The sequence below is a fragment of the Trematomus bernacchii genome, unplaced genomic scaffold (genome assembly GCF_902827165.1).
Source record: "Trematomus bernacchii unplaced genomic scaffold, fTreBer1.1, whole genome shotgun sequence".
Classification (NCBI taxonomy): Eukaryota; Metazoa; Chordata; class Actinopteri; order Perciformes; family Nototheniidae; genus Trematomus; species Trematomus bernacchii.
In genome coordinates, this window is record NW_022987609.1 from 1,743,950 (window position 1) to 1,771,736 (window position 27,787).

At 40.5% G+C, this 27,787-nt stretch overlaps 1 protein-coding gene across 6 annotated transcripts; it reads right to left on the bottom strand.

Moving 5' to 3' along the window:
- Positions 1 to 188: 188 nt before the first annotated feature.
- pkig (protein kinase (cAMP-dependent, catalytic) inhibitor gamma) lies at positions 189 to 27,787 on the bottom strand. Of its 6 annotated transcripts, none has more exons than XM_034131926.1 (3): positions 27,498 to 27,787; positions 2,358 to 2,539; positions 189 to 897 (listed from the first exon to the last, which is right to left on the bottom strand). In XM_034131926.1, exons 2-3 carry the CDS (start codon positions 2,509 to 2,511, stop codon positions 815 to 817), a joined length of 237 nt encoding a protein of 78 aa, XP_033987817.1. In that variant the 5' UTR covers positions 2,512 to 2,539; positions 27,498 to 27,787; the 3' UTR covers positions 189 to 814. The 6 variants fall into 6 exon arrangements, with proteins under 6 accessions (XP_033987817.1, XP_033987814.1, XP_033987815.1 ...); XM_034131923.1 differs by lacking the exon at positions 27,498 to 27,787 and adding an exon at positions 17,584 to 17,653; XM_034131924.1 differs by lacking the exon at positions 27,498 to 27,787 and adding an exon at positions 13,107 to 13,241.

Below are 27,787 nucleotides of genomic sequence, written 5' to 3' on the forward strand. Positions count from 1 at the left end.
TGCCTTCCTGCGGCCATGCTAATGTCCACAAAAGCTGCATTCAATAATATTTATGGCTTTGGAACGACTCAGCAAAGTGAACTCATTAATCCCGTTGGACTGCGCCTTTGCAGCTCTCAGACCTGCAGCGTCCCACACGGCTTCGAGGGGGAAAGCTACTCACGCTTGAAAGCATAAAACACAAAATGTTACAGTAATTCATAAGTATTTTATTACACAAAGAAAATTGCTATCACAAAGTTATCACTGAACATTAAGCAATAAATATGAAGTCTGTACATGACAGTATAATGGCGACTATGTTTCGTTACTCAGAAAAAGAAAGGGACTTGCGATGTAATTGAACAAGAGGGTCACAAACACACACGCATACATAGAAAGAAAAAGACAAACGGATGATTATGATTATCCATGACTCAGTTCCATACCGGGCTGGAACAACGCTTTTTTAATATTTTTTTATAAATGGATTCTGGTCAGCAACTCCACAGAGATAAATCCAAAGTTTCTGTGCTTTCTCGTCTCCTCCCCCGGGAATATAAATGACCAGCAGAGAATGAAGCAAAAGAGCAGCATCTCAATAGTCAGCTCTTTTTCTGCTCTGCTCCGCGTGTTACAATCGGATCCAATGAAAAGGCGAACATTTGGGGCCGCTGGAGCTCCAAACAGGCTGGCAGTGAGCGAAGGTGTCCTCGTCTCCACACAGGACAACCAATATACACTCTTTCTTTTCTTTTCTCTCCCCACTTTCACTCGCTTCCTTCTTTACTTTTCAATTCCTTGGCTCTGCCGCCCTTTTGGTCTCTGGCTGAATTTAGGACGGGCCTCCCCCTCCCTGGGCGTCTTGGCTGGTGGAGCCCTCGGCCTCAGGGGCTGGGGAGGCCCCCGGGTCGCCTCCTGGAGGAAACAATATGCAACAAAACATCCATCAAATGTTGTAGATAATATTGAACTCAAGAGTGGTTTCGCATCGTTTGTACAGCCTGTAATAAATCTGCTCCCAAGAGGAAAGAATAATGAGAACTTCCTGTAGCTAAGTGTCAAGATTCAAGGTTCAAAAGCTTTATTGTCAAATGCACAGCAGCTACAGTCTAGAGATGGCAATGTAAAATCTTAAATCCCGGGCTCCTCCAACAATGCAACATATAAAACAATAAAATAGTTAGACCGTGTGCAAGTAATGCAGATGAAGTCAACTTTATACATGTCAAAAATAAATACAATAAGCTAAATGTTGCAGAGAATGTTGTAAGTGACCAAGTCAATGCATGCATGATATTTCCAAATGTGAGGTTTCCCCACAAGAGTGATGTAAGATTGGGTAACATGTCAACATGTCTTTGACTGAAAAAGGAAGTAAGCAAGAACAAGGTGGTAACACACACAATGGTCAGAGAGGCAACATCTGCGTCACCTTCAGACATGTTCCTGTGAACAGCTTGACACGCTGCTGAGATCAGAGGAAGAATCTGTCATTGTGCTGCCGCTACGACTCATTTATCTCTGAGGCAACAACAGCCAGATCTCACTGAGTCTACCAGCTGAGCAGCGCCACCTGTTTGGATGTTTTGCAGCTTTGAGACACAGACAAAGCCGTCTGTTGAAGGACACGTTTGACATGAACTCTGGGTAACCTTTTGACAAACTTCAAAACATGGCAAACAACTCAGCTTAATTTGCTCCAGATGGTTCCTGGAAGATTTTAACAATTTGTGAGGACGTTTTATTGGAAAACTCAGTACCAGTAACACAGTGCAGACTTTAGGCAAAGGACAACGACAAAGTCCTTCTTTATACATATATACGTTTATATTTCCAACGAGTTACGGTAGCCTCTACACACCTTTTCCTTTTTCTCATAATAAATCCAATACATTGTTAGCGAATAATCAGCCAGGTTTTACTCCTTTTTTGTCATTTGGTGCCACTGGTCAGCAGCTGTTAGACCTTGTTTAGACACCTTTTAGGTCATTTCTTATAGTTTGTGGTCATAAAGGTTCGAAATGCAGCTTTTTTGTCATTACGCGATACAGGACTGCATAAGGAAATGCTGTCGTAGCCTTTTCAACTCTACACACACAGATATTTTAATATTTAAATTGAAATGTTATAAAATGATCAGTTTCCCTTTACACCTGATCAATCATCTCTTCCTGTCAGACCATGACTTGTCTGACTGGTCTTAAATTACTTTTACAGCAACTAAAATATAGGCCATATACTCAATCTAAAAGCTAAATGAAGACCTTAGCTCTAGATACAAGTGTTTTGTGAACCCAGCACCAGGTCCTTGGTATGCATATATACACACATTACCTCTGCTTTCACACTGTGTGTTCATGTGTGTGTTGACTGACCTGCAGCCTTGAGGTCCATCCCTGCCAGGTCTTTGGTGAGTTCACTAGTGCTGGCCGCTCCTTTTCCCTTCCCTTCAATGTCGGGCACTGCGTTCCTGCGGCCTGTGCGATCACAGTTGATGAAGTCTGAGTACGACGTCTCCACGTCCATCATCTGTCCATGACCAGCGCTCTCATTACACCTGCCAAGAGGGAGGAGGGGGGGGATGTCAAGTGGCTGCGGAGGTGTAGCACATAAATCACCTCGCTGTCTCCCTTCAATAGTCTGCAGGACCCGTGGGAGGACGTATCACTGTGTCTGGTGAATTTCTACTTCAGCAGAATCAATCACAAAGTGCTTTTTAAAAAGGTTGACCAGTGCAGAGTGAGAACAAGGCAGAACATGAGCAATTGAGCAGCAGGGGGAATACAAAAAAGGTGTTAACTCCTATTTCTGCACAGATTAATAGCACTCCACTAATAGAATGTCCTAATTACATCAGGAAAAACAAAAAAGCTGCATTGAATCTCTAACTCAGGCTCTCACTTGCCTAGTCATACCTCTCAACCGGAGTCCATTTGTCTGTCTAAAAGGTACTTACACAGCAAAGGGTTTAGACAAAAGAGAGAGCACTGATCAATATGGAGAGAAAGAGCTGGAAACCATTAAAAAGGACCAGCAGAGGTGTGGCCAGAAAGTGCCCCAGCTAAAAAGTAAGTAGAGCTCCGAATCCGCCATTCATTCCTCTTCTGTTTCCTGTTCTCAGTCCATATTTAACTGGGTCACGGATCCTGCCAACCACTACAACACTATACAGCTGGAAACTCCTCAGAGAGAACAGGACAAAAAAATAACACTGCCCCAGAAAAAAAAAGAAAAGGAGTAGTTTGATGTAGTATAGAAGTTGTCCTCTAATAAACAAGTTGTCACAGCTGTTCTTCTCCTGCAGCTTTAGTCTGTGAACATCCCCCATGGGCCTGCACACATTGTAGAGATCCCACGGCTCTGCATGGGCAGCATAACTGACTACATTACAGCGAGCCTGTAATAAAGCATGTAACACGACAGCTGAGCGGCTGAGCTACGGATCTCTCAGAAACACGAGGGGGGGGAGTCTCGAAGGGAAACAAGAGAAAGAGTGAGGGAGGAATAAAAACGAGCTGGCAGACCCTGGAGGCAACACGCTGACCCGGGGCCAGTTTGTTCCCAGAAGCTTTCACTTTCACCAAAAAAAAAGCTCCCACAATTGTTTTCTGTCTCCTATGTACAGTAAGCGAGCGCCATGCCAAACAGGAAGCAACCCAGGGTCGTTCCCTCAGAGGTCACGAGCCACTCAGGGAAAAGGGAGATGCTGCCTGGGAATTTGAAATTGTGCACAGAAGGGTAAACTTTAAGCCCCTGTAGATAAGAGTGGTACCTCAGGAAATGTCACTGTGTTCTGGCATTTCCCTGAGAGCGTCTACTTTACACAATAAGGCGCTCTGTGTTCCCGGCTGCAGACGGTGGTGAGATCCTCTCAGAGATGGTCTTCGAGATAGCCTCGCTGCACATTCATTAGCGAGCCAGATCACCGCGGGAGGCCGGCGTCTTATAATTACATCTGCAGGACTACCTTTCCCTCAACCTTTAGTTCAGACACCTGTGGCTTTCACTAACTAGCCAATTAGTGCGGCACAATATGAGAAAATTATCTAATTGTGAATTTTCTGACCAATTTCACAATTGTGATCAATACAATCATGATCTATGCCTGTGTTTGTGGTCTACAAAGTAAATAAAAAGATGAATTTACTGTCAAATTTCACAAGAAACCAACAAACTTATCCTATTTTTAGTTTACTTCGCAATTTTTAAAAAAAAAAACCACTTACAAAATACTTAAAGGGATCGTGGGGGGATAAAATAATCAAGGCAATTTACGGCAATATGTTCTGTCAGTATAAGTATGCTTAATTTTAGCAAATGTATTAAGATTTTCAATAGTGGTGAAATTGACGTTTCTAAATAAACCTGACATTTAACAATGTCATACTAATAACAGATGCATAGTGGGCCAGTTGAATTGTTGTTTTAATGACACGCACACAATGTTTAGTTAACCAACATGTACCTGACTGTTGCTAAAAAAGAGTTTAATTTGGGTAAAAGCTTATTTACTTTCTTGCAGTGCTAGATGATAAGACATCACATCACTCACATGTCTGTGCTTTGTATGAAGATATCGGCAGACATAGCTTAGCATAAATACCTGAAAGAAAGGGTAACAGCTAGCCTAGCTCTGTCCAAAAGCAGCAAAATGGTGAAAGCCAAGAAATACTCTAGCGCACAATGTGTCATTTTTACACTTCAATGTTTGTACAGATAAAACAAACCACCTGTAACTTGTTAAGTAGTGAGCTTCAGAAATGTTAGCTGATTTTGTTACCTTTTGACAGAGCTAGCCTAGCTGTTTCCAGTGTTAGCGCTAAGTTAGCTAGCTAGCAACTATCCCCGCTGCAATTATTCTAGAAATATGTTGTTTCCATCTAATAGCAGGCTTTAAACTTACAAAAATAAATGAACCATAGTTTTTGGATAAAAGCCTGTGCTGAACATGTTGTCCTAAGCTTAATGTTTAGTCTTGAACTATGAGTATGGTGACTGCATTTGAATTTGTCAGCTGAATGAACACAACTTCATCTGTTTCCAGCAACGTTATCACTTTAAATGCATGTTCAAATCAAAGCTTTGATATAAAAACAACCAGCCAGCACTACTACCAACATGCTCTATAAACTGAAACACTATTCAAACTAACAACCAGCACTGACTGTGTTTCGAGTGCAGAAACGCATCTGTGTTTGCCTTCTACTCCATCAGCCCAGTTGTTATGTGGCTTATGGGATCTACCCCTAATTGCTATTTCTTTGTTCAATTAGTTAGCTTGGCTGCACATGAGGATCATTAATACGTTTCCATGGAGGAAAGACGATGAGGATGTTCTGTCTCAGCTCACGTGTTTACGCTCTCGTGTCTCTGGGCTCAGCTGTGGTGGAAGCAGATTTATGGCGTTTTAAAATCACTTTATCCACACAGCGCACAGTGATGATGAACTTATTGCTGCAGCGCTTACTGACTGACTGAAGCAGGTTTCTGTTGTTGTTGTTCACCTGCTGTGATTTGTATTATGCAGATGAACATGTAAAGTGACTGGGAGGCAGACAATCTGTAAAACACACTGATGACCTTCTATGGTACTGAACGCATCTCTTGTTCAATGACGCGAATAAAAGAAAAAACAAGCACTCCATCTAGGGTTGCAACAGGCAAAGGAACTATTATTTTTTTATAAACATATTACATTTATGTGCTTGGTCTTTACAGTAAATGTCAGGAAACAGTGAAAACAGTCTAGAAATGTTCCAGAGTCCAATGGGAAAGTAGTTGTTTTGTCCAAAAACTATGACACATTTAAACAGAGAACAGCAATAAAAGGTCACATTTTAGACACTAAAGCCTGCTAATGTTGGGGAATGTTGCCTGAGAAATGTCTCAAACAATGAACAAGATGTGTTGCTGCTTCAACCCGACGTGTTTCTTTATGGATGACATAGTGTATACACATACAGTATATGTCTTCTTAAAGGCGTGGAAAATAATTGACCTATGATTCAAGCCTTGCATCATTCACAACACATCACAGAAATGATGACTTACACGGCTCTCTGCGTGCGTGCCCTAGTTAAATAGAAAGGGTTCCTTTATGTGGAAAAGGCCAGGGTGTATGTACAGAGGGAAACTCAACACAGCTGCATCTCGTAACTCTACCACGAGACAAATGTCACAGGTGTGAATTTTCAGCCAAGACAATAACAACTCAATCCTCAAAGGGAAATGTGTGCAGCTTGGCTCATGAGCTGAACTCGCCTTGCACTTCCACCTCTTAATGAAGCCATATTATTTTTTTGGGGGGGGTTACTTTTTTGTAGTGTGTTATATAGGTCTATGTGCATGTTAATGGTCTGCAAAGACTAAAATCCCAAAGTCCCCCCCCTGCTTGAAACGCCTCGAATGGACTCCCTTGTTGACTTCCGTAAGAAAATTACATCATTATGCAACTCTCTCTCTCATCTATTGGCTACAGCTCAAACACATTGTACGTGATATGCTAAGGAGTGGGACATCTCTAAGCGGTTGACCAATCACATCAGAGCAGGCCAGCTAACCAATCAGAGCAGACTGGGATCTGGTTTCAGACGGAGGGTGAAAAGAGGTGCTGCAGCATTCAACACTTTGAACATTAAACCAGCAAACATGTCACAGTTGAGGCACAAAATAAAAGATATGAACCTGAAAATGGGCAGAATATAATATTTCCTCTTTAAAGTGTGGATAATTTCCAATGTGGGAATATCCTCTATGCAAAGGTTAATTCAGGAACTGATTTGAAAGATTCTCTATACTGAGAGAAAGGCGCTGCATTATGGAGACATAAAGCACTACACCTTCATCTGCACAACAGCTGCACACTGAGATTTCCTTCATGACGGGTTTAAACATGAACGTGTCACACTGGGCGAGGTGACATGTAACAGGAGAGGTTTCAGCATGTAGATATTGGGAACAAAGGCCTTAGAGCTCTCCGGAGGAATATGAGTCAGCACACACACACTTACACTGGGCCCATTAGAGAGGCCGGATCACTGCCATCCCAGCGGAGCCTTTACAGCACGATACGTGTGTAATAAACTCACATTATCTGCCATAACCCACACTGCTTCTCTGCTGATTTCCACGTCCATTAGAGGCATCTACACACGTCAACTAACTCTGCTGCATTTACTGAAAAGGCAAAGAGCTTCCGTGATTCTTGAAGCATCTTAACTTTTCCTATGGCCATATTTAACCCTACATAAGTAATGATAATGTGATCAAGTAAACAAAAATAATAAAAGGTAAAAACTAAGTATCCTTTTCCTTGATTTATCATTTGGTTTATAAAGTGTATCCAAATGATAAATAAATAATAATTTTAGTTATTTTGCAGCAAGAATACCTTAAAGGGGACCTATCTGGATCTGATAAAAACTGATCCAGATTTGAACACTGTCCTGACGTCAGGACAGTGGCGCTACGGCTATTGGGCCAACTCCACCAATCAGGAGGAGACAGCCACGGCCATTGCCGTTCGAAAGCGCTGGAGACGCTGTAGTACATATGCCAGGCCTGTAGATGGTGCTGTTCTCACAGAATCAGCCCTTGCTAAAACAGAGCTAAAACAAGTGCAAATTGAGCGAAATGAGGCATGGCTAAAATGCATGATCTGTTTGGTATTTTGAAAAAAAAAAAGTATAAATATGCCTTATATAGATATGGTCCTACACTATATTATTCAAATATAGCATGATAGGTCCACTTTAAATTATCTTTAAAATGTGAGGATTTAATGGTATTGTTTGTCATACATGATAAACTTATCTTCTTGGATTTCTTTTCTGTTCGTCCAGACATTTGAAGATGGCACTTTAAACATGCATTTTTCCAAAATCGAAAAATATATTTTGCACATGAATCGCCTATTTACAGCTGTTTGAGTACATAACAAATTACCAGAGACCATAGTGATGTCTTCAAACATCTTTTTTAAACCAAAATGCAAATATATTAATGGTTCAGACTAAAACTAGACATTTGAAGATGTTACTTAAAACATCGATTTTATCAATAAATCAGGAACATACTCTGGATAGTCATCGCCTATTATTAGTTGTAAAACAATGTCTATAACATATTTCCAAAGGCCCAGGTGATGTCTGCAAATGTCTTGTTTTGTCCAAAATGCTAATATATTTAGTTTTGAACGGTACAAGTGGGATGCATATCGTTGACTTTTTTACGATACCGATACCGATACCACTGAACAATACCGATACTCAACCGATACATATCGTGATACTTTCATGTTGCATAAGGGAAACATTTTATCATCCCGCAATTACTCCCATGAAGCGCTTCATTATATAGTTAACATATCAAATGAATATTAAATTCAATTGTGGGACTTGGACCTTTTAGTACTGAACAAACAATGAAAAACACGTTATCTATGAAGAAAACTGATTCTGCAATATCATTTATAACAACCATCAGGCGGGAATAGTACATCTTGTCAATGGAAAAATAAAATAGCACCAGGATAATCAATATTCAACCTGAGATTCCACTGACCAGAGAACACATAAAGGATCATGAGATCTCGGCATTGCACATAAAACAAATAGCATCCTTAAAATCAACATTTGCCTGATGAAAGAAAACAAATCCCATCACAGTTCAGTTTTGTGCATTCATCTTCAAGAAGATGAGCATATCTGCTCTCTGGATCCAAACGGGCCCTTTCACAGCGTAGGATATCACCTGCTAAACTGAACACTCTCTCGCTTGGCACGCTGCTTCCCTGAACACAAAGGTACTTGGTTGCCATACGAGACAGCATTGGTTGGAGATTGGATGTGTTGCCACCTTTCCCAGAAATAAACTTCTTGCAGTGGTTACAGACCCCACCATTCAGACTGGCAGTGGTTACAGACCCCACCATTCAGACTGGCAGTCATATGCAGCCACACTTTAGATTTTCAAAAGTGACTTGGTTGCGGAGTTTCACTGCGAAATTGACATCGTAATTCCGACAGTTTGGGCACAAGTTTAAGGATATTATGCCTCACTTTTATATAAAAAATAAATAAATTTAAAAAAAAAGTATCGAAAACCGGATCTGATTTCGGTACGGTATACCGTAGCCACCAGTAACCGGTATTTCGGTAATACCAGGAACCGGTATGCACCCCTAGGTACAACACAGAGAAAAGCATCAAATCAATACATCTGAGAAGCTGTAGAAGAAGAATATGACTTAAAGCAATTAACTGACTGTTAAAATTGTTGCGGTTTCATTTTCTGACACTCTACTCATCAAATTAACCATTTCGGTTCCAATAAAATCCCTTAACACTCCTACTTCTGAATGAAAGAAGTCTTCATCTGCAGTAAGAAACCAATACTCAACAATTCTCGTGGTCAAGCAATGCATCAAAACATGAATCAAGATACCAACAAACGGTCTTATCTTACCAAAGTAATGATCTGCTCTTGAGTCCCTGCACGCAGACCCTAACTGCTTCAGACGACTCATCCGAATCCACCCACCCTCCAGTGCTAAGTGTTACCCAGCGTGGAGCACCATGTCGCTGGATCTTTGCCCTCCTGCTCGCTGCCTCTCGGCCCTGACAAATGTGGTTTGGGCTCTGTCGATTCACATGATGTCGGCAGCTGCACTATTGACAACAAGCCCACTTCAAAACACAAGGGAGCTGTATTTCCTCATCGGGGTTAGCATTGTTGTTCCTCTCTCCGGGCCTCCTCTCATAAATAAATAAAAAGCCCTGTCCATTCAACTCTGGTGTATACACCTTATTTCCTTCCTCTTCTTATGGGAAGCTTGTGTGGGACGGCCTTATTTCCCCTGCAGAAGTGAATATTGCAGCTTTTCAGCAAGCTTTCTCTGCTGGGGAACACACAAATCTCTCTCACAAAACAAAAGCTTACTTTAGAGTTTCAATCTTACTGTTTAGGTCGCAGAAGAAGTCTCCATCTCCTCTGTCAGACATGCTGAGTTATCACGGATAACGCAGGATGCTCCATGCAATTTTCTATCACCTCCCTGAGCAGAGTTACGGAGAGTGATCGCTGCCACTCTCGCATAATTGGCAACCTAAATGAGTGCACTGAGCTCCTGCGCCTGAAGGCATTATGAATCAGTCAACGAACAGGAGATAAGAAGCCTGACCGAGGCTATTAGCATCAGCCGCTGCGTTGAAAAGTCTTTAGTGAACTGATGAATAAAACAAAAAGGCCCGGGTGAAGGCTGCTTCTTCAGAAAAAGCTACAAATCAAAAATCAATCTATCCAGGACAGATGATCTGTGCGGGCGTACGGAGGAGTTGTGTTCCCCTTTTCACACGTCGGAGCACTCTGGAGATCAATTCCCTGCATTGCTTGGGAGATCAGTGAGGCAGAAAGAAATGCATATGAATGGCTTCCACCATTTCATAAACAACACACACTCTCTGATGTTAATTATAGATTATTTTGTTTATTCTCCGTTATTCAATTTGTTTTTTAGTTTGTAAAATGTCAGCGAGGAGTGATTTTCCCTAAGCCTGCGGTGGAGTCAAATTCAATTACCAACATATCAAACCACAGAGTTTTTGCATGAAAAAAGGTTGAAACTGTTTTTGCTGATAAGTTGCATTGCATATTCTCTGCTGATGATCGCCTAATTGTTTTATAAAGTTATAAAATTGGTAAAAAAATATGTAATTTATGAAGACAGTAAATGTAATATATTGAACAATGTAACAAAGTATTTTCAAATATATAATGAAGGACAAACACAATTTTTTGCAAATGAATACTGTCTACTGCCTTCTACTTCTTATATTACTACACTTTACAAAAGCAGTATGAAGTCCGAAATATAATATCAGAACAATTGATCATGAAGATAACGGATGCAACTAGCAATTGCCTACAAATTATTTTCTCAATTAGTCGATTTATCCACAGAATATCTGCAGAAATATCCCATTACAACTTCCCAGAGGGACATCTCGAATTTCTTGTTTTTCTTTTACGTCCACAACCCCACAGATATTGAGCTAACTGTCATAGAATACATTAAATCAGAAAATATTCTCATATGAGAAGCAGAAACTTTTTCTGAAAGGATTGCTTAAACAATTACGACTGAAATGGTCGTATCATTTTCTCTCAATCAGCTACTAATTGTTGCTATAATGTGGAGCATGCAGATGGAAATCAATCCAGGACAAAGCTGTTTTATGAAAATGAAAGACCCACAGTGTTAATGGCTTTAGATATCCGCTTTGTTCAAGCTTTCACTACGCCTATGGATCGACTCTCTGCTCCCTGCCTGACAAACTTCAGGCTAATATTTGCTCGCTGTGGATTAGAAGGTCAGAGATGCAACGAGGTACTAAAGCAGCATGAGCCTCTGGGTCAGAAAAATCTATTAAGACTGTGAAGGCAACACTGTTTTGGAGCGCTAGCCAATAGAAGCCGAGTGTTATAGTGCTAGTCCTAAACAGCACACTACTGGGGGGGGGGAACCCCAAAAAAGCATAATAGAGACCCTTTAACAGCTGTTCTGTTAATTTTGCACTTACTGCAGATATTGAGATATCGGATTGGATTGTCTTCTGCCTTTAAAGTTGGAGAAAATAGTATTGTTTAAAAAACAAAAAGGCACAAATAATAAAAGTTTCCCTTTCAAAAAAACATGTATTCACTCACAAATATCCTCCCTCTGAATCATCACTTATGACACACCACAATTGATGGTGTTGTCTCTGCAGAGACCCTGCAGCCCTCTGCCTGGATTTTCTCTATTATTTTTATTATGCTGTGCTCGGGGTGTTTTGGGCGTTTCTCTGCAGCTCCTCTGCATCCAGCTGTCACTCCTCTGCCTCTTCAAAAGGAATAATTGATAATATGTCAGAACAATCTGACATAAGTGGATGTGTGTGAGTAACAGGAACAGACAGGAGCAGCTACAGTGTACATCATAGTACATGTAGAAGCTCACTGCTGATGTTCATTTTAATTCAGTAATTAATGTAACACCCCTTAGTTATTCTAGCATGTAAACAAACATCATTTGGTTGAAAAAACATGTAACTTTAGAGTAGTTTTTTCAGGTTTATAATTTTGTTTAGGTTTATTGGGACTGTCAGTGGATAAATGCTGCTGGGAAATGAGGCTGATATGGCAGAGGTAGGTTGTTTAGTTCAGCACTCTGCACAAGAATAATAAATGCATTTGTTAATATGTTCTCCATATGAACATGCACTAAGAAGGCGTGGATGTAATGCATTTGCAGTGTTACATTAGTAATATAATGTGTAGCACTTAGCAGAGGAGCAAGATTACTGAACAAGCCCACCAGGTGAAGGGAGCCTTTTGAACGAAGCAGCTGTCCACAATCTGTTGCTGGAAAGTCGATCAAATGACCACAAAGTGATGCAAAATGACCACAAAATTGACACACAATGAGCAAAAAGACAACATCAAAGAGATGCTCAACAGACACAAAAGCGCAAATTGTACACAAAGACACAAAGCAGCCAGAGGCGCAGGCCACGAAAAGGCCACAGAGAGATGCAAAATAACCACAAAAACAGGCAAAACAGCCATAAAAAGATGCAAGAAAGCCAATAGCAGATCTCCAAATACTTCAAACTATTGCTTTGAGAAAATCTCAAATGACTAAGTGTTTCCACCCAGATGACCACATCACATTTATGACCTGCCTCTGCACAGGAAGTCGGTCGTGACTTTCAGTTAACACAAATCACACTGATCACTGAACCAGAAAAGTAAAGCTCACAAACAAACACTTATGTAACATGTTTTCCTTTTCTAAATATGTTTTCATTAAAGCAGTGACTTCCTTCTTTGACCGAGCACAAACTAGTAAACCAAAATGTCCTCATTTTTTTAAACAGATGGCAGGAGAGCGTAGAAAGCCCTAAAGAGACGGACTTTATGTTCCCTTTTGTTAGCACAGCTCACTTAGCAACAGCTGGGTCAATCAATATCAGTCCTTAAGCATCATAATATCGCTTCACACACACACACTACAGCAAGAGTAACAAGGTCACACGTACGAGGATTCCATATCCATGTTTGGAGTCAAGTGACGGTTACATTACCAACACTTTGTCCCCCGAGGCCCCGAAAACTGCAAATAAACCGTGATCGATGAAGGCTTTTACAGGCGAGAGGACGGACACACAAGACTGTGAACAGAGTGTAGAAACATGAGGCGAGAGGGAATCCCCGCCTGGTGTGACTGAGTCTCATCAACCAACCATGACTCACAGCTGAGTCAGGAGCAGGTGCTGCGACCGGGCGCTGAAATAGGACCGAGATAACAACACCCTCCAACCACACCTTAAAAAGAAATCTCACATCTCCATCTCATCTAAATGTTGACGCAACTGCTCGTTTAGACCAAACATCCTCGAGACTCTTCACAAGGAAAACAGAAATGTGTCGGGAGAAACTGATTTCATGACCGATTATAAAAACTGTAGGAAGCAAATACTGTAGAGTACTGTAAGACAATAGTTGGAGTTGATTTATTTTTAGCTTTTACTTCTTTTTGTATTTATTTTATTTTATTACCTAATAACTTAAGTTACTTAGCATTTTTAGATTACAATACAAAACATAAACTTTCTTAACATAGTGACATCAATATGTAACACTTGCTCTTCTATTGGCTAGCACTCCAACACATTGCACGTGATAGGTTAAGGGGCGGGACATTTCTAATGGCGCATTTCCACTGGAGGGCCTCACTCGGCTCAGTACGGTATAGTTAGGCCTTGGTAGGCCAGGCTCACTTTATGCTGCGTTTCCATTACAGTTTAGGAACTGGGGTAGTAACTATAGTAACGCAGTGTAGGCGGAGCCCTGACGTCATCTTCAATGCGAACCACAGAAAAACAACATCAGCCGTTAGCTGTTAGCACTCAGAGCTCACAGCTCCTCATATATGTTCAGAAACTAGACACAAGTTAAACAAGTACAAACCACAGACTGCCTGTGTCATGGCGAGTACAGTCGCTGCTTTATTTATGTCTGTATAGGCCGTTGTTGTGAGTGTGGACGGTCGGAGCATATACTGCGTTAGCTTAGCCGATCTCCATTCAGAAAACACGCATTTTAAAAGGTTTTTCGCCTGCCGTCTGTCTGCAGACTTGTCAAAGCATTAGTTCATGGTTTTTACTAACCGGTATCAGTATGTTGTTACTTCGGCATCATTTTTGAAACGTGTATTACAATTAAATCACGGTAAAATATGTTTATTTTGTTGTAGTTGCCAGCGATTCTCTCACTAGTTTAGCATACTCAGCCCGGTTGTTGGCCCGGAAAGAACCTCGATTTTGGAGAGCCAGAAAACTGTGAAAAAGTACCCGCTAGCCGGAACTACGCCTAGTGGAAACGCAACCAAAAACGGGCCGGGCCGGGCACGGCACGGCACGGCACGGCACGCTTAAACCGCGCTGTAGTGGAAATGCGCCATAAGTGGTTGACCAAGGCAATCACAACAGAGCCGGCCAGCTAACCAATCAGAGCAGACTGGGCTCTGGTTTCAGACAGAGGGTGAAAAGAGGTGCTGCAGCACAGGAAGTATGAGAAAAATAAAGAGCTTTTTGAACACTAAAGCATGGAGACATGTCCCAGTAGACTAGAGACACTACATACTAATATGAAACCTGAACATTTGCATAATAGGGCTCCTTTAAAATAGCAGTATATAAAGTCATTAAGATTAGCTTTTTACGCAAAGTTGTTTATACATTAATGCAAAAAAATCCAAGAATGTAATATACATTTTTCTAAAATTGTCCATTTGACATAAGCAATTATTTAACTTTTTGTACCGTTGACTTGGATGCTTATACTCGATTTGAATGCAGTGTTTTTAATTGTGATACAATATTTCTACACTTTAGTTTTTCTACTTTTAAGTAAGTAGAAGATCTGAGTACTTCTTCCACCACTTCTCATGATTAAAACAAGTCAAAGTAATTCATGCTTCTTGAGAAAAACATCTCTGAAAAGTTATTATCTTGTTTACTTTTCCAGCCACATTCATTTATGTCTGTGTAAGCTCCAGGCTCTCGGGGACATTGTAAGCTAAGTATCAGATGTGGAGATAACTCTGTGAAAGGTGCTGCGTCCAAGTGGAAAATATTTAGATGTGGGTGCTCTGCTGAGTGTCTGGAAAAGTACCGAGAGCTGAAAAAAAACGTTTCACTTTTCAGACATGGTGCTCTGAAAGTCTGTTCTTGTCTCGTTATTCCTTTTAGTTTACTTTAAAATGTCACAAGTTTGACACAGTGCATTAATCATTTTAATGAGCGGACCATTTTGATAACAAATTGTTTTAGTTTGATTTGCTTCACACACAAAATGGTGTTGGGCTTTGGTCTGTTAGTAGGACAAAACTAAAAATAAATTCAATGATATTATTTTGAGCTCTAGGAAACTATGACGGTATGTCTTTCTAGAAGAAAAATCTGTAGATTAATCAAAATGTAATTGAATATTCTCTGGAACGAGCTCTTAAAATGTGAAGATATTCTGCTCGTTTCTCTGTTTCAAATCATTTAAAATGATTTGGTGAAAAGATAATTGACAGATTTATCAGTAATCAAAGTAAGTAAGTAAGAGTTGCAGGTGCAGAATCTATAAAAGTATTTCATAAAAATTAAGATCAAATTTAAATAACATTTTGAATCTGAATACGCATGAATATTGTATTAAACACATCTCCTATGTTGATTATCTTAATATTACTTTATTGGGGTTTAACTTGTAAGATAATTCATTATTTGTCTATAATTGTCAATAAATTGTTAAACAATCACAATTTCCCAACACCCATGGTAACGTCTTGTTTGACCAACAGCACATTTTGAGCATTTTTGCCAAAACAATTGCCCCTAAATCAGTCAGAAAAGTTAATTCCAGGTTAATTTTCTTTAATTTAACCTAACATGAATAGATTGATTGTATTAGATTCAATTACAAGCCGTCTCCCAAGTCCCATCAGTCCTCAGGTGTCTCTGTCTCCACATCGAGCAGCTGCTGAGCCTCACTGCTGTGGAGGTCGGTGATTTTTCTCCCACTGTCTATTCTATTTATTCTAATTCTATAGCGAGGTTGCCAGGTTCTATTTCTGTGCACACATTTAACAACATGAGACTTCAGCAGGAAGCAGGTGGTTTGTTTGCCTGTGTTGTTTATGCCCTGTCTTTTCCCAGGCTCACACACACACACAAACACATGGGGGCTGAAAAAGACCCTTGAGTTGACAAGGAGTAGGAGGATGAGGAAGGTCTGCAGAAAGATGAAGAGATGATGATGTGATGGAAAGCAGTTGAGGAAGCATGATGACGAGAGGAAAGAAAGAATGCATGAGTGTTTATTGTGCTTTCTAAATAAGGAAATGTGCCTCACTGGCTCCAATGTTTTCACAACCAAAGAGAGAAAAGAACAACAAGAAAAAAAAGATGTGAGAAACATAGGATTCTGCTCGGCTATGCTGCAACACATCTGTAACAAAATATATGATTTGGTTCAAAGCTACGTCCTCCTGCACCACCTGTTAAGAGGGATTTCACCCATAACTTCCCCATCTAATACAGAAGGCTTCTTTGCATGACTACACCAAAGCATCAGAATTAGAAAAATATATATTATATATATATTATCAAAATACTATTATAAAATATTATTTATCCCGGGGGTAAATTTGATTTTATAACAGTTTCTTTATTTAACTGCACACATGCCCAATAATCAGTAACAGAAACATTATGTATATTAATTATAATATAGTAAAAGTATTTGTAATATTATTTATCCCCAGGGCCGGGGAAATTGGATTTCATAACAGTTTTAAATACAAAATATAATGAAAAATATATTTTGAAAAACATTGAGAAGCTTAAAGGTAGGGTAGGTAAGTTTGAGAAAACCGGCTCGAGATCGCTAGAATTTGAAAATACACAACCGGAGAAAATCTGCCACTTCCTTAGAGAGCCCCTCCTCCAACACACACGAACGTTCACATGACCAATGAGGGCACGAGATAAGTTTGTGCACAGATGGAAGGCTGACAGGCAGGTAGGCCATCCAGTTATTTTAGCCGGGCCGGCTAAAATGATTGGTCGTGCTTTTTACAGTACGGCTTCCACAGATGACATTTTTTTATGGATTTTTTGTCAAAGCACTTAAAATATTCATTGCTATCGGGATGTTAAGAGCATTCCATGGAATATAACAAAAAGTGTATCTCGAGCCGGTTTCTCAAACTTACCTACCCCACCTTTAAGTAGAAATGTACACATTGTTCACTGCATATTTAAATGTCACATTAATTGCATTAAAACATGAGTAAAGTCAACTTAATAGAACAAAAGAAACAGAAAACATAGCGACACGAGAACGAAAAAGGTGAGGAGACTTTCCCTCATCACATCGTCTCTTTGATCATTTAACTCCCTACAGAAACAGCTTTCAGCCGAACACTGCTCACTTACAAAGCAACATTTTACTTCTCTAACCACAACTGCTCTTTCTGCTGAATCTGGAATAATCTGCTCCTCTCACCTGTACCGACGGTCGAGATGTGGGAGATGTGTGCCGAGTAATACCACTCAGCTGCATCATCACACTTTTCTCCCACAAGTCTCGGAGGATGTGGGCGTCATGTGATTCGATTTGCTGAGTTGACGAGGATAAAGAGGCACATGCGTAACCCTCTCCGTGAGCAAACACATAAAAAAAAAAAGGACAGAGGCAACCGTTGCACTCTCCTCCAGGCCGAGATAAGGAGGCCATCATTCATGTGGGTTTACAGGACAAACACATTCAGCTTTATATGCAGAAGAAACCTAATGATACAAGAGCAGCATTCAGATCCTTTACTCAAGCAAAAGTAGTAATACGATAAAGTTAAAGAATACTATGTTAGAAGTTAACGTCTTGAATTTAAACTAAGTATTCAAGAATTAGCCTGGCCCATACTAGTACAGAAGTATCGTCAGCAAACGAACTTCAAGTATTAAAGGTACGGTAGGTAAGTTTGAGAAACCGGCTCGAGATACACTTTTTGTTATATTCCATGGAATGCTCTTAACATCCCGATAGCAATGAATATCTTAAGTGCTTTGACAAAAAATCCATAAAGAAATTTAATCTGTGGAAGCTGAAGTACTGTAAAAAGTACGACCAATCATTTTAGCCGGCCCGGCTAAAATAACTGGATGGCCTACCTGCCTGTCAGCCTTCCATCTGTGCACAAACTTATCTCGTGCCCTCATTGGTCATGTGCGCGTTCGTGTGTGTTGGAGGAGGGGCTCTGTAAGGAAGTGGCAGATTTTCTCCGGTTGTGTATTTTCAAATTCTAGCGATCTCGAGCCGGTTTCTCAAATTTACCTACCCTACCTTTAAAGTTATTGCTCTGCAGAAAAAATACGCCTGTCATTTTTTATTTTATACATTATAAGCCCATGTAAAAGTATCGACAGCAAAATGAACTTCGAAATTAAGTATTAAAGTTATCGCTCTGCAGAAAAAAACTATTATTATTTTTATTTTTTACATTATAATCCCATGAACACGCACCAATGCATAGGCAGCATTTTAAAGTTTAAGATGGTTGATAGTTACTTCATTACATTAGGGCTACAACAAACAATTGTTATATGTATCGAATAAACTTGATCAATAATTCTGTATAGAAAAAGGTGAAACTGAAAAAATAAAATGTACCTTAAAGAGGACATATGTTTATTTTAAGGATCATATTTGTATTTAGTGCCTCTAATGTGACATGTCTCCGTGCTTTAATGTTCAAAAAGGTATTCGCTCTGATTTGTTAGCTGGCCGGCTCTGTTGTGATTGGTCAACAGCTTAAAAATGTCCCGCCCCTTAGCCTATCACGTACAATGTGTTGGAGAGCTAGCCAATAGAAACGCGAGTGTTACATAATGATGTGACTATGTTCAGGAAGTAAACAAAGGAGTCCAATGGAGGCGTTTCAGGCAAGGGGGGGAGAGAGAGAGACACTTTAGGATTTAAGCCTTTGCTGACACTAAAACCAAATAACACACTACAAGAAAGGGAAAACCCCAAAAAGCATAATAGGCCCCTTTAAGTCTTCATGTTATTGAACAATTACAAATGATCAGTCAAATTAAGAGTTCACATTAAATGAATGAGGATTTCCAGAGAGGGTTAGAAAAGGAAATGCTTTTAACAGGCAATGACGCTGTACAGTTATTTTAATGACAGCAGCAATACATTTAATTTGCCTTCTACTCTCTGGGAGCAACCTTCTGTCAACATCAGTAATTGTTATTCCTCCTCTGGGATCATCATGAAAGGCTTCAAATATTCTATCACAAACTGAGCATGAGAATTCCCACAGTGGATCAAATCAAAGCGAAAAGCAGATCACAAGCTTACGATTCCCCGTCAAACAGTGAAGGTCACGCAGCTCTTTTTTATACCCTGCAGCATTTTTCAGTCTCATCACTTCACAGGGAATTAAAAACAAGGCCACTCCACCTAAAATAATCAACGCTCATATATTTTCACGAGGGGAGATTCTCATTACAGTAAATCATCTTTCGCTGGCTCGCGAGGCAAAAACCGGACACGTCTGAGTGTGTTTTACTTCCACACCAATTCACATGGATGAGAATGCTTTTACATAATGAGGCTTGATTAAAAATTATCACGCCAAATAGATTCAAGAGCAGTGTTTATTCAACACCTCGACCCTCTGTGTGCTGATGCTGTGGGCCAATGCAGATGAATTAAGAGTAATCCTACATTAAATACAATTACCTAATGATGAGAAACAGATGTGTGTTGCATCTTTCAACGACATCCATTATCAGGCTATCGAGAAAACATGAGGGGATAGATGAGGGTCCTACTAATGTGAAAACAATAACAAATAGGTATTTTCTGTAGCCACTCGGTGTGTGTGAGCTGCAGGCTGTGACAGGCCATTTAAATTGGCTCGGACAGTATAAAATATTTTCTGAGCCAATTTTCAGCTGGAATCAAATCTACCAAAAACATTGAAGTGCTACTCCGCCCCAAATCTATCACGCTTGTTCCCTGAGGGCATAATGAGTCAGTAGTTTGATCCATTGCAGAGGCTGTGGTTTGTATTCAGAGTTGTTACAGTATACATGGTGACCCAGTTTCATGGAGTACAAAAAGTGATACAAATTCAGACGCTTCATTGAGAAAACTGTCTTTTGTCAGTATGGTAAGTACAGTGTGTCCTACACTCTGTCCAAGAGAGTTTCCATCTTAAAAGTATGCAAGCAAGGCAACATGTTAAACATATTTTACAATGACATTTTGAGTCTATAGTGTTTCATACAAGAGAAATTATAGGTGGATTGAAGATATGCAATTAATAAATCGACTAAAAAGTGATCAACTGTTTTTAAGATTCAGTTCATGGTTTTTAAGCATTAAAAGGTAAGGTAGGTAAGAATGGAGAAACCAGCTCGAGTGCGCTAGAATTTGAAAGTACACAACCGGAAAAAATCTGCCCCTTCCTTCAGACTTCCTTACAGAGCCCCTCCTCCAACACATGACCAATGAGGGCACGAGATAAGTTTGTGCACGAGATGGAAGGCTGACAGGCAGGTAGGCCATCCAGTTATTTTAGCCGGGTCGGCTCAGATGATTGGTCGTGCTTTTTACAGCGCCACGGCTTCCACAGATGACATTTTGTTATGTATTTATTGTCAAAGCATTTAATGTATTCATTGCTATCGGGATGTTAAGAGCATTCCATGGAATATAACAAAAAGTGTTTCTGAAGTGAATTACCTACCCCACCTTTAATGTCAGAAATCTAAAAAGGTCGAGCTTCTCAAATGTGAGGATTTATCATTTTTATCGTCTCACATTAAAGTAAAAGGTAGACTCTGACTCAGGGGTAAAGCTCCTGTAGGCTTGGGATGCATTGTAATTTGCATTGGATAGAAGCGTTGGCTAAATTAAATGTCATGGAAATGTAAAGGAGACGAGTATTCTTGCGTTTTGGAATTCTGGTCAGAAAATCATTTGATGACATTACTAAACTAAGTTAATCATATAACCCAAAAAGAACGGTGTAGACTAAAACTCATGACGTTGGACATAAGGTGAAAAAAACCTAAAATAAAAAAAATCACAATTAATCTGTTAAGCTTGTGTTAACTTCTAGAGAAAAACATTTACTTCAAGACAAGGGAACTGAAAGTGCTAACTAATTTCCGAGATTTGAGACTATTTCCTGCAGGACCCAATGCCTTCTCTTGCATAATGGAGGACTCCACTCCAGGACTCTACATTTAACCCATCCTAGAATTAGGAGCATTTGGCACCAAATATAAATATATATATCCACTGCACCTGGGAAACAGGGAGTCCAGTACTTTGCTTAAAGGCACATCTGCAGTGCCAAAGATGTGAACTATCACTTCTGCAGCTACCGGCCCACAATCCACTTGGGATCTTCAGGGGCATGAACTTGCAGCCCTGAGGTACTGCCGCCCCAAACTAACAAATGCTAAGCTAATGTTAACTACAGTCCATATTTGAGGCATATAACCATAGGGCTTATTGCATATAACCAAACCACTTTTCAAAAAGAAAAAGACAAGGGAACTGAAATTGCAAAAATGCTAACTCATGTCTGGGTTTTGAAACTATTTCCTGCAGCTCTTACATAAAATGAATGCTGTCTCTCTTGCCTGAACTAACAACAATAAACCAGCCTTACGTTCACACGCTAATGTTCACATAAGAAGTCATGGCCACATGATGAAAGGCTATAGATAAGCAGTCTTGTTTGATGCTGTGCAGTTTCTACTCTGCCTCAGGTGTCCTGTAGAAAGGTGGACCCAGGAGGCTTATACAAATAAAACTGCTAATTAAAGGACGACACTGTGCTGTGTTCACTGTCCCTTCTGAATAAACAGTACTCACATAAACAGAAACTGTTGGTTGTGTTGATTAGGGGTGAAACATTTCGGTTCGGTACGTACCTCGGTTTTTAGGTCACGGTTCGGTACGTTTTCGGTACAGCAGAAAAAATGATCACAAAACATAAAATATTTTTTGGGGGTTTTTAATTATTATTAAACTGTGAATAATGTATTCACTCAAATAAATACAAAATATAATAAAATAAATATTAAGGTGCAGCATTTCGATGAACTGAAATAATCTGTACTTTAACTGTACTAGTACTCACCTAAGCAGCCAGCTTGACATTAGGACTTGCTTGTCATTGTATTTTCATGTTTTTTTTAAGTAAAAATTAACTTTTCCACATTGCTTGTCGAAAGGGCAGATCTGCTGGCACTAACAATGTCTCCTGCTGTGGAGAACACCCTCTCGCTAGGGACAGAGGTAGCAGATACAGCCAGGTAGCACTTTGCTAACATGGCAACATAAGGATATTTGGCATTTGTAATAGCTTTGGCTCGGTCTGAACTTTTTGCGAGTGGTGGAGGCTTAAATGCTAGTGGGAGTTGGGTTTGCACTTCAGTCATTTTTCTTTTGGTACCGGTGATATTCACGTTCGGGTGATGCCCATACCGAATATTTTTGGTACGAATACGTATACCGTTACACCCCTAGTGTTGATACAAAAAAAAGCGTTGCAGTGAGGACTTATTTCTGATGCAGAAGTTAGCATCTTAAGAATATCCTCGACAAAAAGCAATGGGATTTTGGTATATTGCAGAAAATAAGATCTATGGCAAACACATTTATGATACTTAACACGTTTTGTCCAGCAAGATAATCTCCACATTTTAAAGACCACTTTACGATTTTCGAAGCATTAATGCAATCGGCAAAAGTAAAAAGCTAAAGATAGGCTATTCATGAACTACATAGCAGTCACATGACTTCACGTCACCACTGCTAAGCTAAAGGCGGCTAATGTTTGGCGGGATGACGTTTAGTAGTCTCATTTCGTCACTTGTAAGCAACCACCATTTTCTAAGACACATAGAAACCTCAGAAATTAACAAGTGGGGTATTTACTGATGTATTTTATGTTGTAGAATAAAACTCTTAAGATTGTTTTAACCAGACCTTATTTCAGGCATCTAACCGTTCAAAAAAACGTTGACCTCGAGGCAAGGGAACCGGAAGTGGCAAAAAGCAAACTCATTTCCAGGTTTTGGGACTTATTCCTGCACCACTCTTTCAGTAGCTGCAGTAAAGAGTCAAACAGGTAGAAAGGCACAACTTGAACAGGTGGAGACCTTAATCCCCCGTTTTCATATCAATACTTTCTCCAGCTCCACCACTCCGTTAGACCCGTCAGCTATCATTATACACAACTAACGTGTGGCTATTAATAGCTACAGTATCATTATTTCATTAAATGTAACATAATAGGCTGTGAAGTCTCAATCATCACTGCTAAACGTCAGAAAGATTTATATTTCAATTGACAACAGACTTTGCAAAGTGCTTCATAATAAAAAGAATCAAATAAAAAGAAAAGAGCCTTAAAACCGGACGATAAAACGATGCCTCCAATAAAAGATTGAAAAAACGGCTCGCAAAAAGAATTCAATTTTGTTTTTATTCAGCCCTCATTGATATTTTATAACACTATAACTGTGTAGACTGCAGACTGCAACAAACATGTCTCTCATCTTATATGTCATATACTTCTCCCAAACATCTAACCAGTGTTTTAAAAAGACAAGTGTGTGAAAATGGATGCCTATATTGGGTTTATACATGAACCCATAAATGTTGTGAGAAATTGAAGTTAAGAAATACAAACCAGAAGCTAGCTTTGATGACATAAAATAAGAAGAAGTTAGAGAGGAAACAATCACTTCATATTCATAGCCTGAGTCTCTCGCAGTGTAAGCAGTCTCTTTGTGAATCAGAAAGCTTTCCGTCTGATACCAACCCACTGAAGGCCGGGGTGATGGCACTCATTTCCTCCTCATGGGGAATTCAGGGAGCTAAAAACAGAGGAGCTTAACTCTTGGTCTGCACACACTGCAAAGAATATGGTTGGAGGTCAAAGGAGTTGAACCGACAAATCCCCGTCCACATAATATGTACACATTAAACCCATGATTATAGAGGGAGGCGTTCAAAAATAGAGCTTGAGAAAATGAGTTCACATGGTACCAAAACCCTGCCTCGGTGTTAAAAACAGACTGAAGACTGTTGTTTTATGATCAGGGTTGGGAGGGAGGGTTGCCCTAAAAATATATGCCGTTCCAATTACTAGTTACCGGTAAAGCAATGTTCAGTAAGGGGGGAGTTTCTCTCACCCCCGCCTGAAACACCTCCATTGGACTCCATTGTTTACTTCTGTAACAAATTACATCACTATTACTACAGCTATTAGCTTCTATTGGCTAGCGCTCCAAAACATTGCACATGATAGGCTAAGGGGCGGGCCATCTCTAAGTGGTTGACCAATCACAACAGAGCTGGCCAGCTAACCAATCAGAGCATACTGAGCTCTGGTTTTAGACAGATGTGCTGTTTACACGGGAACGAAAACGGTTGTTCCCGCTACTTTTCTCTTTCGTATAGCCCGTTCGTTCACACGAGGCCGTAACGGAAACGGACCCCTAAAACGATAACGGGTCCCAAGGTGGATAGATCTGCGGACGGAACGCTCTGGGGGGCCAAACGGCTCCGTGTGTACGCCCTATACGATCATTTCCTGATAACGATGAAGCCATAGCCCCACCTCTGCTGCTCACTGCTGTTAGTGCTAAATCTACAGCTCCTCTACCACAACCATCAGCAACAAGTGGACATGGAGAACTACATGAACTACATGTTGCTAAATCCACCGCGGAGAATAAACAGAAGGGCAACCAGGCAACCATGGCAACCATGCTCAGGGGTCTTCTTCGCTGCTTTTGCTGTATTTTGTGGCGGAAGTACAGCGCCACTTACAGGCCCGGCATATGTACTACAGCGTCTCCAGCGCTTTCGAGCGGTCTCGTGTGAACGGACACGTTTCTGGTGCCTGTTGCGTGTGAACGGAAGACTTTTTTGATATCGTATTCGGTTCGTTTGCGTTCCCGTGTAAATGGGGTCAGAGGGTGAAAAGAGGTGCTGCAGCACAGGCAGTATGAGAAAAATAAAGAGCTTTTTGAACATTAAAGCATGGAGACATGTCACAGTAGAGACACTACATACAAATATGAAACCTGAAAATGAGCTTTATAGTGCCCCTAAATACATTTGAAGGCCTATGGGCAAAGATATAATCTCAAATAAATCTGGAAGGCAATTCAACAAACTTTGAGATAAGGCTATTTTTATCTAAAGCTTTTCCTCATTACTTGAGGGAAGCTTTACATCCAGCTGCCTCAGATTCCAATTACAAGGACATGACTCTCAAACTGGAAAAACACTAATACAACATATCAAGGAAGGTCTTCTTTAAAGCACTCTGGCAAGAAAAAGAAAATCTGAAGACCAGTTGCGGAAAAACAACCACCCAGTAACCGTCCCTTCCCTGCTGTGTATACTTATTACAGGCACCAGGGGTACAGGGGTCCGAATGTTCTCAGGGTAATCATGTTTTTGTTGGCAGCCTTCAGCGGGAGGAGTTTTAACTTCCATTTACTGAGAGCAGGAAGAAGTGCTGTTGGTGAGAGTTGGTCATGCAGCACTGCAGATAACAGTACAAGTATTATCTAATTACTCATGATTTCTTTTCTGAGCCACCGGCATCACGGATTAGAAGATGCATAAGGCGCAAAGGTCTCTGGGGGACTAGCCTCTGTATTAGCTTTAAAATTAGCACATTTAATGTTAACAGTATGTGATCTGTCTTTTCTTTCTTGCTTTGATTTGGTAACTATGATTAAAAAGGTTCTGCAGGGATCTGTCCAAGGTCAGCGGGGCACGTGTGTCTCTGGTAGCAGAGGTTTTTCTTGCATCACTGCGCTCCCTCTGTTCTGGCTGCTCTCCACCCCCCCTTTGGCCATTTTGAATGATAACAGACCATGTTTGGTTAGCTGGTGCAAAGAGAGGAGACAAGGCAGGGGGGAAAAAAAGATATATCTGACATCAGACTGGAGAGAATGTAATCTTAAATTCATCAAGTGGCTTAATCCCCTCATTTTATTTTCCCACCAATGTAAAGTACTTGACGTGCTTTTGTTTTTGTTTCATTGCTTGAGTTAGAAGAAGTAGCATATTATCATTTGTTAAGCAAAAGAGCTCGAGTTCTAGCTTTGAAATAATGAAGACTAGTTAGTTTTCCTTGTATGATGGTAAACTAAATATCAGACAAAAGAAGCTATTTTAAATCATCAGCCTGGGTTTTATGTCATTGTACAGGCTTTTTTAAATCAAGATTGTTGATTGTAATCAGAATAAATATCGAAATATTCGACATTTGCAGGCCTACCTATTACCCTAGCTTTTTTCCTTGAGGTTATATGTTTACTTTTTTTCTTTCCAAATTGCGGCATTTTAAGAGATGTGCAACAGCTTCCTTTAGCCATAAAATGCCAAATCAGAACAAACCTCAGTTCCACCCTTGTTTGTTGAGCTTGTCCCCGTCAAGACATGCCACAAACCATCTGTTTGCTGTATTGCAACACTGGTGCTTTATTGTAATCAGAACTGTTGGTGCATAGATTACATGTTCACCGCACTGCCTGAGATCTGTTTTGGTTACACACAGCCTGCCAGGCGACAGTGAAGCAAACCACCACAGGCAGGCGAGCAGCCAGTGTTTATCTCCACTAGTGCTCATGCCCAGTAACACTGGCACTTGCCCAGCAACACTCATGCAGAGTGGGGGGTCCCAGGACGTTCTCCCCCCCCCCCCCTCCAACCCTCCTGCTGCTGAATCTCTAAGCACCATCTCCATGCAGCCCTGTCATTACCCAAGGATCTCCCCCAGACAGAAAAACAAGACAGACACCTTCCTTGTTCTCCCAGCAGCCAGGTTATTTCATGCTGTCATCACTGCCTTATTCTCTAATGGAGATAGGAAATACAAGTTGATTTGTTTTTAAACGAGGAGGAGGGGGTGCATTATCAGAGAAGAAAAGCAGAGATGATGAGAGAGGAGATGAGAGCTTTCAAAAGCTTTCCATGCTGTCATTAGCTCCCCTGAATGCAGCAGCTAATGTGTGGGAAGGACGTGCATGCCAGTCCTTTACTGTACACACACAATACACACAGGCACAATGGATGCACTTGAATGCATCATACATTTTCGAGGGAAAAATGTAATTAACATAATGTAATTCACCGTGGGGGATTCATTTTTGACAGATTCAACGCGTGGCTGTGCAAAAGGAGATGCATTGTCTGCCGTGGTGCTGCCTGGGAAATGCCTTTTTAAAAATCATGAGGAAAAAATCTCTCGCTTCGTGACTCTGCAGCTCCATGCGGATGGTGTCTTACAACATTAATCATTTTTGTGCACATAAATCCACATTTAAAGCCGAGGAAATATTATTAAAATCGCCACTAACCTTGGTTGGGTCGCCTCCTGTTATCCACTTGTTACAAAGGAAATTTAACACCATGGATCGTCCTGTTAAGTTTCCTGGCAGTCGGACAAAAACGCAGCAAAACGGGGCCGAAGCTGAAGCTCAATGGCGTGGATACCAAAAGTCCTGTGATGATAAGAGAGGTGTGGGTGTGTGTGTGTGTGATAAGTGCCTGGGTGTTTTTCTCAGGGTACCGTCTGCAAACAACGAGAAAAGGTTGTGTCTTCAAACAGCTGTTTTCCAAAATGGAGTTATCCGTGAGCAGCCAATCA

Bases quoted from the DNA above. Each gene is read 5' to 3' on its own strand.
- pkig (XM_034131921.1), bottom strand. The intron at 898-2,357 runs GTCAGTCAACAC...TGTTTCCTCCAG, and splicing joins GATGGACCTCAAGGCTGCAG to GAGGCGACCCGGGGGCCTCC.